The sequence below is a fragment of the Phacochoerus africanus genome, chromosome 9 (genome assembly GCF_016906955.1).
Source record: "Phacochoerus africanus isolate WHEZ1 chromosome 9, ROS_Pafr_v1, whole genome shotgun sequence".
In the NCBI taxonomy this organism is placed as follows: Eukaryota; Metazoa; Chordata; class Mammalia; order Artiodactyla; family Suidae; genus Phacochoerus; species Phacochoerus africanus.
The window spans coordinates 61,304,552-61,317,217 of NC_062552.1; the positions used below are offsets into that span (position 1 = coordinate 61,304,552).

Below are 12,666 nucleotides of genomic sequence, written 5' to 3' on the forward strand. Positions count from 1 at the left end.
CCCACAGGGTTCTGAGGCTGGAAGTGAGAGATGGACTGGTGGAGGAAAAGAACCAGAGAAACAAGGAGTCCTACGTGGGAACACAGCTCCCTCAACTTCCAACTTCCCCAAAGGGGTCACCTGGTAACAGCAGGAAAGGGTCTCCATCTTCTCTGAGCTCCCAGCAACTTGTCCAGGCTTGGGCCCTATCCTGCATCACTTCTGCAACACAGAGCCTGACTCCTCAACATGGACATTCCTATCAGGGTATGATCAAGACACCAGGGCAGCTACATCCTGGAACCCTCCTATTGCACAGAAGAATTTTTATACTAGATCCAAATGAAACTCCAGTTGCAACTTAGTGACAATAGAGATGGACATGCCAGGACAATAAAGACGCTTCCATTCTCTGCAGGCTTCTGGAAGAAAGTACAATGACTGAAACATTCACAGGACCTCAGCAGCCCCTCCATTTCCAATTCCCAAACCCCCCCAGCCCACCCCCACCCCAATACTGAAACTGCACAGAAAGCAACAAACAAGTCTTTCCAATGTTACATTTCATTCAAATAGATCTGTAATCTCACAGTGATGAGAGGAGAAAGTCAGGCCTTTAATAATTATAATAAAAAAATAATAAAAAGCTTACAAACAGCAATGCAGTATTTCCTCCCCCCCTCAAAGTGATGGATTAACAGCCGGTAGAGAATGCAATGACTCAGAATCAAAAAATAAAAACAAAAAAAAACACAAGCCAACCCCTGGAACAACCCACACTGTCAATGACTTTCCATACGTAATTCAAACAAGTAGTCAAATAAGTCAACCACTTGTGAAGAACACCACGGACTTCCTTGGTTTTTGATAGTGTTTTTCTTTTGAAGGTAAAATAAAATAGGACACAAATAAAATTGTACATAAATGCCAATGTCTACACTCCATAAAGGCGATGCCATCGCAGCACGAAGACACAGCCTGACCACAAAGTGAAACGCAGGTCACACTTCTTGCCTCTTCCCTGGACACAAAATTTTGGCCCATGGTGCCCAGTCCTGCAGGGTTTCAGCAGGCAAAGGGAAGCTGCCTCGACATGGGCGTCTTCCAGGCTGACCAGGAGAAGGCAGTGGCCATGCCTGGAGCTGGCCCCACGCAGGGGTGCTGGCCAGTTGGCCTGCTCACTCTGTGTTCTCAAGTGCTGTCCTCTCGTGCTCTGTACAATTCCTTGTTTTCAAGGCTCAGTCCCAAGACTTCTAGATTCAGGTCTGGAGTCACGTCCCGGTGAAGGTCATCATGCTGTCGTGATGGCGTTTAGGTCCTTCATCAGTCCTTCCAGGTGGGCCATCTCTTTGGTCAGCTCATCTGGTTCATAGCTCTATGGAAAACAGACACTGTTACTGGCTTTTCCAGGAGGGCCCACAGGGAGGTCAAGGCCTCAAGTTGTCAGTGATGAAAGTACCTGAGAGACTGGACTCCCCACGGCCCTCTGGCCTGGAAGAGTCAGAGGCTGCAGGATGTGCCCAAGCCAGCAACCACTCACTTCTCTCTACTGCAAAATGCCTTTCCCCAAACACATCCTGCCAGGGTCACATGGACCTCACAGGCCAGAGCCCTGCCACTCACCCCTTCTAGTCTCTGTCAGAGCCAACAGAGCTGGTATGTCCCCTAACCTCTGAGCCCCAAACTTTCCTCCTGAGAGAGTCCTGTACCTGGAAACGCAGAGGCAGAACGTATTTATTGGAATGTTGGAGTGAAAGACCTAGGAGAGACCCTACTGATTTCTGTTTTCAGAGCAACCACTCAGGCACCTTCCTCTCCAGCATTCTGCTCAGAAAAGGTCACCAAGGGGAACTGAGGGGTAGAAGAACATGCAGATGATTCAAACTAAGACAAGAGGAACTGAGAGAAAGGACAGAATTAAAAGGAAGGCAGGTGGGTGGGCTGGTATGACAAGCTAATCCAAGCAGATCAAACCCTCAGCAGAGCCCTGGCTTAGAGGAGCTGCTCAGTGTGTATCTGCTGAGTGCGTGAGTGCATCAGCCTCACACTTCTGGGCCGACAGAGTATCAGCGTGCTCTGTGCACTTCCAGGCCTTGAGACTTGCCCCTAGCCATCCTGGTAGGGCTGGTGATCCTGGCCACTTACACTCTCGGAGTCTTCCAGCATCCTTGTGGTCTCCTGCACTTCAGGGGCACTGGGAACCACCACTGGCATTGGAGGCCGGCTCCTTCCTAAAGTCCCGATGGAGGCCGTCTTCACCGAGTGAATGTGATGATTGAGAGCTGAGGGGGAAAGGGCACCATCAGGTGTGTGGCTGAGCCTGCTTCCCAGACCTCACAAAGGTACCTTAGGTTCAAATGCTGCTCAGGGAGAGAGTGGCACCCAGACCCAGTGCAAAGATCCTGCTCTGAAAGGGCTGGATCAGGATGCAAGGAGGGAGAAAGCAGTGCATCCAAGAGGCCAGAGAAAATATTCCATTTGGCTTTAGAAAACTCATCTCCTAATCCAATGGTTCTCCAAGTGTGGTGGTACGTGGGCTCCTTGCCAGATGTCTGGGAGGTCAAAACTCTCTTCATAGTAATATGAAGACATTTTTCTCCTTCCACCCATGGTACAAAAGCAACAGTGGGTAAAACTGATGAAGCCTTCGCACAAATTAAGGCAGTGGCACCAAACTGTAAAGTCATTCATGGTCATGCATACTTGCAGTTTAAAGAAGAGCCACTCTAACTTAAGATCATCCATAATGAAGTAGCAAAAATTATGAGGAGTTTCCTTGTGGCACAGTGGGTTAAGGATTCAGGATTGTCACTGCAGCGGCTCAGGTCACTGCTGTGGTGTAGATTTGATCCCTGGCCTGGGAACTTCCACATGCCGTGGGCACGGCCAAAAAAAATATGTAATGAAATCTCAATTCTGATTACACATCTTTTAAATATTCTAAAATGGAGAGTACGGGCAAAGCACTTTTGACACCAAAGCAGGGTGGCTGTCTTCAAGGACGGCACTTGAGACTGACTGAAAGCTGAAGTGTGGCTTTCAGCACCAAACACAAATGCTAGTTCAAAGGAGGACAAACTGGTTATTCAGACTTGAGCATTTGTCAGATATTTTCTAGAAAGTGAATGAAGTAAGCCAGTCACTTCGAGGAAAACAATGGACAGTACTTATTTCCAATGATAAACTCTAAGTTCAGAGTTGAAAAACAGAATTTTGAAAAACTTGCATCTGCCACCATGAGCCTGAGAGCTTCCCAACACTTTCGCGAAATTAATGAGTGCATTTTTAGGTACTGTTTAATGAAATGGGTCAAGATTTGGAGGATCTGTGTAACTCAGTGAACCAATACTTTCCAAATGACCAGTATGTGATGTTCAGTATCATGCATGCAAAGTACAAGATAGGAGTTCCTGTTGTGGCTCAGCAGAAACAAATCTGACTAGTACCCATGAGGATACAGGTTTGATCCCTGGCCTCGCTCAGTGGGTTAACGTTCTGGTGTTGCTGTGAGCTGTGGTGTAGGTTGCAGATGCAGCTCAGATCCCTAGCCTGGGATTTGACTCCTAGCCTGGGAACCTCCATATGCTGTGGGTGTAGCTCTAAAAAACAAACAAAAAACAAAGTACAAGATAGATGGGTTTAATGGAACAGAGTGTAATTCTATCGCTTCTGATTCCATATTACAAACAAACCTATAAGAAAATATTATTTGTTGAGTTTTGCTATAGTATCAAATAAGAATATCCAAAGTTATCTGAAAAGTTTATAAAAATAATCCTCCCTTTTCTAACTACATTATCTCTGAAGCTAGATTTCCTTCAATCAAAACAACATATTGTAGCAGCAGCCCGACTGCAGAAGCAGGTGTGGGAATCCAGCCGTCTCCTAGTAAGTGAGACATTACGGACATCTGCAAAAACATAGGACAATGATACTTTTCCCACTATATTTTGAAGTAATTATTTTCATAAAATATGCTATTTATCTCAACATGAGTGACTTATTTCTATTTTTAAATGAATATACATCTCAGTTTTAATTTCTAATCTAATAAATAATGATAGGTATAACCCATGTGAAGAAAAGCTTTTCTGCAGCTTCCATGGCTTTTAAGAGTACAAAAGGGTCCTGATAAAAAAGCATGAAAACCAGTGACTTATTCTGAAACAAACCATCATAATAGATAAAAATGTGAAAGAACGAAGAAAACATGCCTCTGAGGTCAGAGGCCTTTTGCTGAGCCATGTGAACTTGGGGAGTTGACTTCCCTTCTATAGGATTACTTCCCTGTCCCGAGCATCTTTCTTATTTCCAAGTCATGGCCTCCCTGACTCTTCTCCAGCTGGCAGGAACCCTACGGAGCAAGGCAATTCCAGAAGGCCATGCAGAGCACATCTGCTGCTCAGACCCACGCCACTGGATTTTACCCCTGAGGGTTCTGCACTCAGAACACAAAGTCAGCCCTTCCTCCCTGCCAAACTATTCTCTGGTTTTGTTATGTGTTCCCAGAGGAGGAGAGCCCTACACTCCCTGAGCGGGTCGGTTCCCCTACTACACTAAATTGCTGGGTTAAGCTTGGAGGACATTTCCTTTGTTACTCTTCAAAGAGGAGGTGACTTGTGCCATAAGCCAGGGCCAAAGGACCCTCCTGGTGGTGCTGCTGACCTCACTCACCTTGCTGGGATAGTAACGGTGTGCTGGGCAACGCTGGGTCATACGTGGGAGGACCTGGGGGCGGGACCGCTGGCACGGCAAAGCTCTTCAGTGGGTGGGAAGGGCGAACGTGGGCTGTAGGAAGACTCTGGCCTGAATCTTCCTCTTGGGAGCTGGCCAAGTAAGAGGAGCTGGTAGCACCTTCAGGATCCTGGTGATCAGTACAGCATGTTTGAGACGAGGAGGCTGGCATGGTGTCAGTGCTGGGGGTGTTTCGAACGGATTCTGCAGCAGGAAAATCTAAACGTCAGCATTTCTTTTACGATTAAGCATATGCACATTTCAGGGTTCTGGCTACTTCTAAGGGTGCCTGAAGCTAGCTCAATAAGCATTTAGGACCAGTGCTAGTGCAAGGGTACATGGATTAGCACCACTGTCAAGGTTAAGTAAGAATGGTCTAATCTTAGAGTCCCAAACAACCAGATGCTGGTATTTTCTCATCTACCAACTAACTGGTCACAATTTTATAGATTTAAAGTTCTCCTTGGTACTCACATATAAAGGTTCCTGAGATGTTGTTTATTAAGTATAAAAGATAATTAAAAATTTCACTCATTGATTGACAGTCTTAGAGACCAGCCTTTCACAGACAACATGCCTCATCAGCAAGACTGGCTGGGTACCTGACAAACACCAGCTCTGCCTGCAAAGCCTGGTGTCACCGCAGGAGAGGCAGTGGCTGCCACAGGCCCTGACACTCTCTGGCAACTGTGCACAGCCTCCCCAGAGCAACAGCTCCACAGCTCAGGTGAGACTTGGACAACCAAACAGTCCAGAAGTCTGCAAATGGCTTTAAGATCATGCCACAAGGTGTCTGGGCTCCAGAGAAAGAAACAGGGGTAGATCAGCCAGGAGAAGGGGAACACTCGGGAATAACATGACAAAAATCTCAAAATGTGAGGAGGGGTCAGAGTTGTTTTGGAAGGCAGCACAGTGGGGTAGAAAAAGCACTAGCTTGGAAGTCAGATAGACCTGAACACTAAAATCTCGGTATAGGAGCTGGGTGAACTCGGCAGTCACCAAATCTCTGAGGTGTTTCTTTGCCTATAAAAGCAGGGAGAATACCACATAATTCGCTGAGGATTAATTGAGAAGATGTATGAAAAGTGCTGAACACAGGGCTTGAATAATTGATAAGGCTTTTTTCTTTGGAAATTGCTGAGGGCTTAACTCTGAGCCAGGCACCATGCTAAGTGCTTTATACTCATTGGCTTGTGTAATCCTCACAGTAACTCATTAGACTCTGGGAGGTGGAGCATGGCCCCAGGACACAGGACAGATGGGACAGGATTCCGAAGCCCCTGTCCCAAGCTCATGCTCAATCCCCTACCCACTACACTCCTTGTCCATGCACAAAACCACCCACCCCCGACTGCAGGGGCAGAAGCAGCACAAGACCCAGGGAGACCTTTCCAACAGTGTGAGCTGGTGCAGATGCCCATGCCCACCCTGAGAGGGGCCTGGAGAACACCAGCTGAGGGCCACAGACTGCACCAGGGAGCCTGAAGGAGGGCCTCCCTTGACTCCTAGAGTCCTCAACCTTATAAAGGAGAAGAAAGTCTTTTAAGCAGAATGCATGAGCCATCTGCAGAAATCTAACCTGAGCTGACGCAGCAATGAATCAGTTCCCTTGGGCTCTCAGAAGATGGACCATGGCAGTCATGGGTGCTACTCCCTTCACTTAAAGGCCTTGGGTTCTGGGAATGAGGGACTCACACCGCCCCCCTGTCCCCAAGTGTTGAAAGCCTGGCTGTGATAACCCTCCCAGGCCTAGGTCACTTCTTGTCTTCTCCAGAGGTGTGCTAAGGACCTCACTTCTTAGGCTTGATCAAGCCAGCCATCACCACAGCTGGGAAGCTGCTGATCTCACCCTGTGTGATCCTGGGCCTGGTGGAAACTGGTTAGGGACGGTGGCAAGAATGAGGAGAGAGAAAGCAGGCTCTAGAATGGACCACGTCAGCATGTACTGGCAGATATGCTAGGTGAGCTCTGAGCACGCAGGCCTACCTTGGCTGCTCCAACTGCCTTAATTTCTGAGGCCAGAGATGGTGAGAAGTGTGAAAAAAGAAAAGAGGGTTCCCTACGTGAGTCAGAATGTGGTACAACTCCAGAGGACACCAGCACATCATATTCCCTGTGAAGGGTGTGCCCCCAAATCATGCCACCCCTCTGGCCCATGAGACAAACTGTGCTGTAATTAAAATACCTGCTTTGGTGAGGGGCCTACTATCTAAGTGACTGACCTCTCAGAGTTAAAGACACACAAAATGCACAGTTGCTGAGCGCTTGGACAAGTGGAAAGTATGTATCCTGCATCAGGTGGTGGTGACACAGTAAACTTCTAAGGAAAAGACACAGTAAATGCCCTTGAGAACAAGGATGGCCCTGGCCGAGATCTAGTCATGTCAAGCCCACATCTCCAGGGCTACGGCAACACTGTGGGCTCCTGAGATGCAGGAAAATACAATAGTAGGAGAACTCAGACCACCTTTGGATACTTGCACTACATTTTAAATCCTCTTCAGTGGCTCTATCACTAGATTTACCTTCTTATATACCCTTTTGTCATGAAAACAAAAACCCTTTACTGGTGCAAACTGTTATTTTTCCATATCTTCACTTTCTGCCTAAATCCATATAGAACCAAACTTTTACCAACACTGGACCAGTTGTGTGAGGGCTGGGCAGGAGCCCTGGCCTTCTTGCCAACCTTCAACCCCTTCCCCACCCAGGAGAGAAGAGGAGGAGGGGGCAGATCAGAGAAGAGCCTGCCATGCACTCAGAGAGGCCCACATTCTAGTGGGTGAGATCCTCTGTCTTAACAACAGAGAAACAGGGTCAGAACACAAAAACCACTTGCTAATAGGAGCAGATCTGGAAGGCTGTTTTCTGGTCTGTTCTATCTCAGACTATGTCTGTGAAGCAGACTTTGGTTCTCCATAAGGTCTCGTGCAGACTATCTTCCCTTAAATGCAGGACCCAAAACCTGGACTAGAGGGAAGGAGAGGCTGATTTTTTATTTAGACATGAGTTCAAGCAGCAGCAGTCTCCAAGTAAGTAAAGGTGGGAAGTAGATAACTCCCAGAGTTATTAATTAGGCATCTCCTGATAAGCTCTGACCTTCATCTGATGTTCTGGGTATGTTTATAATTGATCAGAACTTAAAGTAGGAGGAGATGTTACTGACAACTCAAGCTTCTAGCATGAAGTTTTGAGTTTCTTTTAAAATGAATTTACTTGACATTTCCTTATTTCTCAGAACTACCAAAACTTAGTTCTACTAGTAACATCTGTAATTATTATCAGATAAGTGGCAAAGGGCAGAAAAAGAGTACTCTGTATATATGACAAGTTTTTGCACCTTAAAACTGAGAGGATGGAAATTAATGAGTTCCATTTGCCATTTCTTCACCTTCACTATTTCTCCTTAAAAATGTTTTAATAAGGCTGTTTATTAAGATTTCCAAACCAGAACATGTTTGTCTCATAATGTATCTCTTTAAATACACTGCAGATTGTTAGGCTAATTTCTATTTATTTTTAGGATGATCTATGCCTATGCAGCCCTTTCTAATTTCAATAATCCACTAGGCAACCTGAGGTTTACAATATGTACAAGCTTGATGTAGCCACTGGCCCTGCCGCCCCCAGATGTTGCTCCTACTTTGGTTCATGGCAGAAGTATGTAATTAAGACCTAATATAAAAAGTACATTATGGCTGCCCTGCGAACCCTCCTAAAATTAGGGTGACTGCAAGGCAAAGGCAACCTCTAGTGCCTGAAAATCACCCAGAATACATTTTCTTTTCAACCTGGAGGATTAAAAAATAAAACTGAAAATACAACTGAATTAAGACGCAAGTTGATGGAACAAGACATGGTTATGTGATTAGAGTTATGTTTTTACTAAAACGACACCTTGCACCGAGCACTTAAAACTTTGGGAGAAAAATGGAGGGGATTTTACAGAAACAAATTTGAGTCAGCAACAGAAACCTTATGATAAATAAAGAACACTGAGAAAAATTTCAAATCCTTCTAGGCAGGGCAAGTCCTCCCCACTGCAGCTTGTGAACGCCTTCCACCTGGGGCTCCATCCTCATCTCTCACCTGTGGAATTGGCCCTGTCTGAAAGGGACATGGATGTGCCAATGGGCCATGGGCTGCCTGGGTGGTAGAGATGACTGCGAGCTGGAGAAGCGAGGCTGCTGGAGTGGAAATGATGGTGAGGGTTATCGAGGGAATGGATGGGATGGGCACTAATCACAGCTGTGAATGAACACAAGACAGAGAAATGCTTAACATGCTTGCACAGACACACACAAATCACAGTTCAAGAGTAGTTAACCCCTGCCCGCCTCCCCTGCAGTACAACCACTCCCTTGGCCTTTTGGTGGCAGCTGGTTGGATCTGGATTAATTAAGCCATGGATTTTACATTCGTTTTAAAAAATCAACACATTCCTATGCATATTCCTCTAGATACACACAGAAAGAAAAAAGCCTGAGGATTTTTTACAAGAATGTTGTTATCTTGTGGAGAAGAGTGGACAAGATTTAAAAAAAAAAATTCTTTTGGTTTATCTTCATTTTCCAATTCTTCTACAATAAATAGGATTATCTGAGTTATTAAAAATATCTATTTGAATATGTCACAAAATATAAATCCAAAAGCAAACAAATGATGGTCTGGGTAGCTATTTTTTTTTCCCTTGCCAAAAAGACACAAGTCTCCTTCGAGTATATTCCTAATTCCTTCTGCCTGCAATAGGTATTTCGGCTGAATGAATAAGTAGCTGTTTAATCACTTTTCATATCTTAAAAGGAATGCAAATGGAATTGAACTCTTATGGGCCAATCTAGTTCTAAAAGCATGAAACACAGGCCTAGGGCACCATTTTTTTCTGCTTCTAGTCTTGGAGCTCAGCCACATCCATTCACATTTTAAAATATAAATGGATCTTTCCTAAATTGCCTCTTTCCTTCCCACACTGGCTCAGGAATTCAACTTGCTGTATTTAGCAAGTGAATACAAATTTCCACACACAGATACTCTACATATAACTTTCTATGAAGACAAAGTGGTTTTTTAATGAGGCTTCATTATCGCTCCCAGAAATGGAAACAAAATCAGAAGCCCAGCTGAGGTATAAACTTTTCCTTGGTACTCCCTTAGAGTGGCTACAGAAGCAGAATGTTTAACATCAAGATAACCAGCTCCAAATCCTCCAAAGAGGAAAACAGGTGGGGTTGACTAGGAACACACACATGGGATCTTTTTTTTTTTTTTTAATTTACAAAAATTTCTTTTATTGGATCAATAATGTGCCAGCCAATGGAGACAAAGCAAAATATAAACAGACTCTACCCTCATAAAACTTATAGCATGGGATCTTTCTTCCCTGCCCTCTAAGCAAGGGCTTTAGAGTCTACTAAAATGTCTTCTGTCACCAAGGATTTCCCTAGATCTTTGTGGGGCCACTCAACATTACTTTGAAGAAGAAAATCCCAGCCAACAAAACAGAAGCCTTTATTCTGCAGTTTTCACCACATGCAAACAGACAGGTGGCACAACCAGCCAGGGACCTTGGTGCAGTGCTGCCCTCCTGTCCTTGAGGCCTGGGGAACCAAAGGGGCTTTCCCTGCTCTCAGGGACTAGAAGGTGCAGGGGGTCCCTTGGAATAAAGAACAACTTGTAAAAGCTGGTTGAGGAGAGGTCTCAGCAGCTTGGCAGTCAGCATCTCCTCTACAGGAAGACACGTGGTTTTCAGAAGCAGGTGTTTCAGAATCAGTATTTTCCAGAATGAAGGCTATGGTGAAAGGAAAAGCCTCCTGATTTTTAACCTAGGAGGTGCAACTTGAGAGTGTTTTGGGTATAGAGAACTCTCACCAAAGAAAAACAAAGCTGACTTAAGGCATTGCCAGTTTTTCCAAATTAAGTATCCTGCTGTTAGCACTGGGAACTATATCTAGTCACTTGTAATGGAGCATGATGGAGGATAATGTGAGAAAAAGAATGTGTACGTGTACGTGTGTGTGTGTTAGTGACTGGGTCACTTTCCTGTACAGCAGAAAACTGACAAAACACTGTAAAGCAACTACAATGGAAGAAATAAAAATCATCAAAAAACAAATTAATTAAAAAACAACAACAACAACACTGTGAAAGTGTCTGTTTGGAATATAGTTGGCAATCACTTAGCTATTAGCTGAATCAGAATTCAGTGCTTCCATGCAAGGCCTTGGATGGACCCCTATCGCGATACCACCAAGCCCTTCCCTGTAGTGCTTAGTTACAGCCAGGGTAGGTGGATGGGGTGATGCAGACTCCAGGGACTCCCAGTTTGTGAAAAAGGACTGAAACTATGTAGGGGAAAGGATATCTCCAAACTTGAAGAGCACAAGTATATCTGGGTACCTGGAATTCAGATTCTCACCTATCCAACTGCTGAGGCACAAATTTAAAAAAGATCGTATATTTACGCAAATGCTTCCCCACTTACCCCCCCCCCCCAAAAAAAAGAAAAAAAAAGGAATGATAGCAACTAGTATAACATATCTTTTCTCTGTGACATATAAAAGTAACAAATCTAGGAATGGGGTAGTCAAATTTTTTAAGTTTTAAAAATAAGTCAGTTCAGGAAAGAACCAAGTCTTTTATAAAACAATTAAGCAGTAAATCTACCATCTGCTTATAAATCAAAAGCAACTGGAATGGATTAAATTTACTCTTTTTGTACATGTATGCTTCTAAACATGGGGACCCTGACCAGGGGACCTGTAATGAGAGGGAAACTAGTTTCTCCCACACACATCTAAGTGTAATATAAGCCCTTCTTTTTGTCATGGACCCTAAGCAAAAACTACTTTGTGTAGAAATCAGCCTTTACTCTTTCAAAGCTGATTTTTAGAACATAGGGCAAGTGTGGGTGTGTGTGTACACAGACATTTACACATTCAGGGGTTTCACTGGTTTCTAAGCATACAGTGCCATCTTCTGTGTGTAGGATATCTGTGATTATTTAAAATCTGTCATTTATTGACAGAGAGATGGCTGACAATTCTGAAATGGGACAGCTTTTAAGAAATGAATTAAAAACTCCAAAGCTCATGTAGGTTACAATGAAAAGTATTTTTTTTAGGACTGAATCTAGGTATCTGACAGTGCTAACTAAGGCTTAATAACCTACTGTTCAGCCCCCAGCAAATAACTTCAAGATCAGATCATTTACTTGATATGGGGAGGTAGGTGGCTTCTGATCTCTCTAGAATGGTACAGGGGACCCTCAACTGGAAGCCCCACTGTGCCAGCTAGTTTGAAAGGCTTCCTCACCTCAAAAACAGTAATAAGAGAAAAGAAACAGTAGTTTGAAAAGAGTAATTGGTGAGTCTCATTGCTTTTTGTTTTTTAATTATGGTAATTAACTTATTTTGAGTTTCAAATATTATTGAAGGAGGAGTTCCTGTTGTGGTGCAGCGGAAATTAATCCGAGTAGGAACCATGAGGTTGTGGGTTCGATCCCTGGCTTCGCTCAGTGGGTTAAGGATCCGGCATTGCCGTGAGCTGTGGTGTAGGTTGCAGACGTGGCTGGGATCTGGTGTTGCTATAGCTGTGGCATAGGCCTGTGGCTGTAGCTTCGATTAGACCCCTAGCCTGGGAATCTCCATATGCTGCAGATGTGGCCTTAAAAAGACTATATATATATATAATTAAAGGATGTTGAGCAACTTTCAATGCTTGTCAAAGTGAGGCATGGGTCAAATACAGTTGAAAAATGTTTTAAAAACTCCATGCTACTGATGTAAAACTCCGCTAAAATATAAGGTCAATTTAATTACAAAAAAATCCACAGGTGCCTACTGACACTGATCACGTATCAGGAAGCCTCAGGGATGGTGAGACACCTGACATCCCTAGCCGTAGCCTGGAGGCTGCCTCACTTCTCCTGCAGAGACTCGAGGTAATTTTGAAGTG

General features: G+C 44.4%; 1 protein-coding gene across 8 annotated transcripts in view; it reads right to left on the reverse strand.

The window, feature by feature from the left end:
* Positions 1-531: 531 nt before the first annotated feature.
* The window catches only part of NEO1 (neogenin 1), a 233,154-nt gene continuing 221,019 nt past the window's right edge, over positions 532-12,666 (reverse strand). For 6 of the 8 annotated variants that reach the window (XM_047794498.1, XM_047794497.1, XM_047794496.1 and 3 more), the window contains 4 exons: positions 8,803-8,961; positions 4,654-4,917; positions 2,125-2,261; positions 532-1,354 (listed from right to left, as the gene is read on the reverse strand). In XM_047794498.1, coding sequence (XP_047650454.1) covers positions 1,271-1,354; positions 2,125-2,261; positions 4,654-4,917; positions 8,803-8,961 — 644 coding nt within the window. In that variant the 3' untranslated portion in view covers positions 532-1,270. The remainder of the gene's footprint in view (positions 1,355-2,124; positions 2,262-4,653; positions 4,918-8,802; positions 8,962-12,666) is intronic. The other 2 variants (XM_047794501.1, XM_047794502.1) reach the window with 1 other exon arrangement.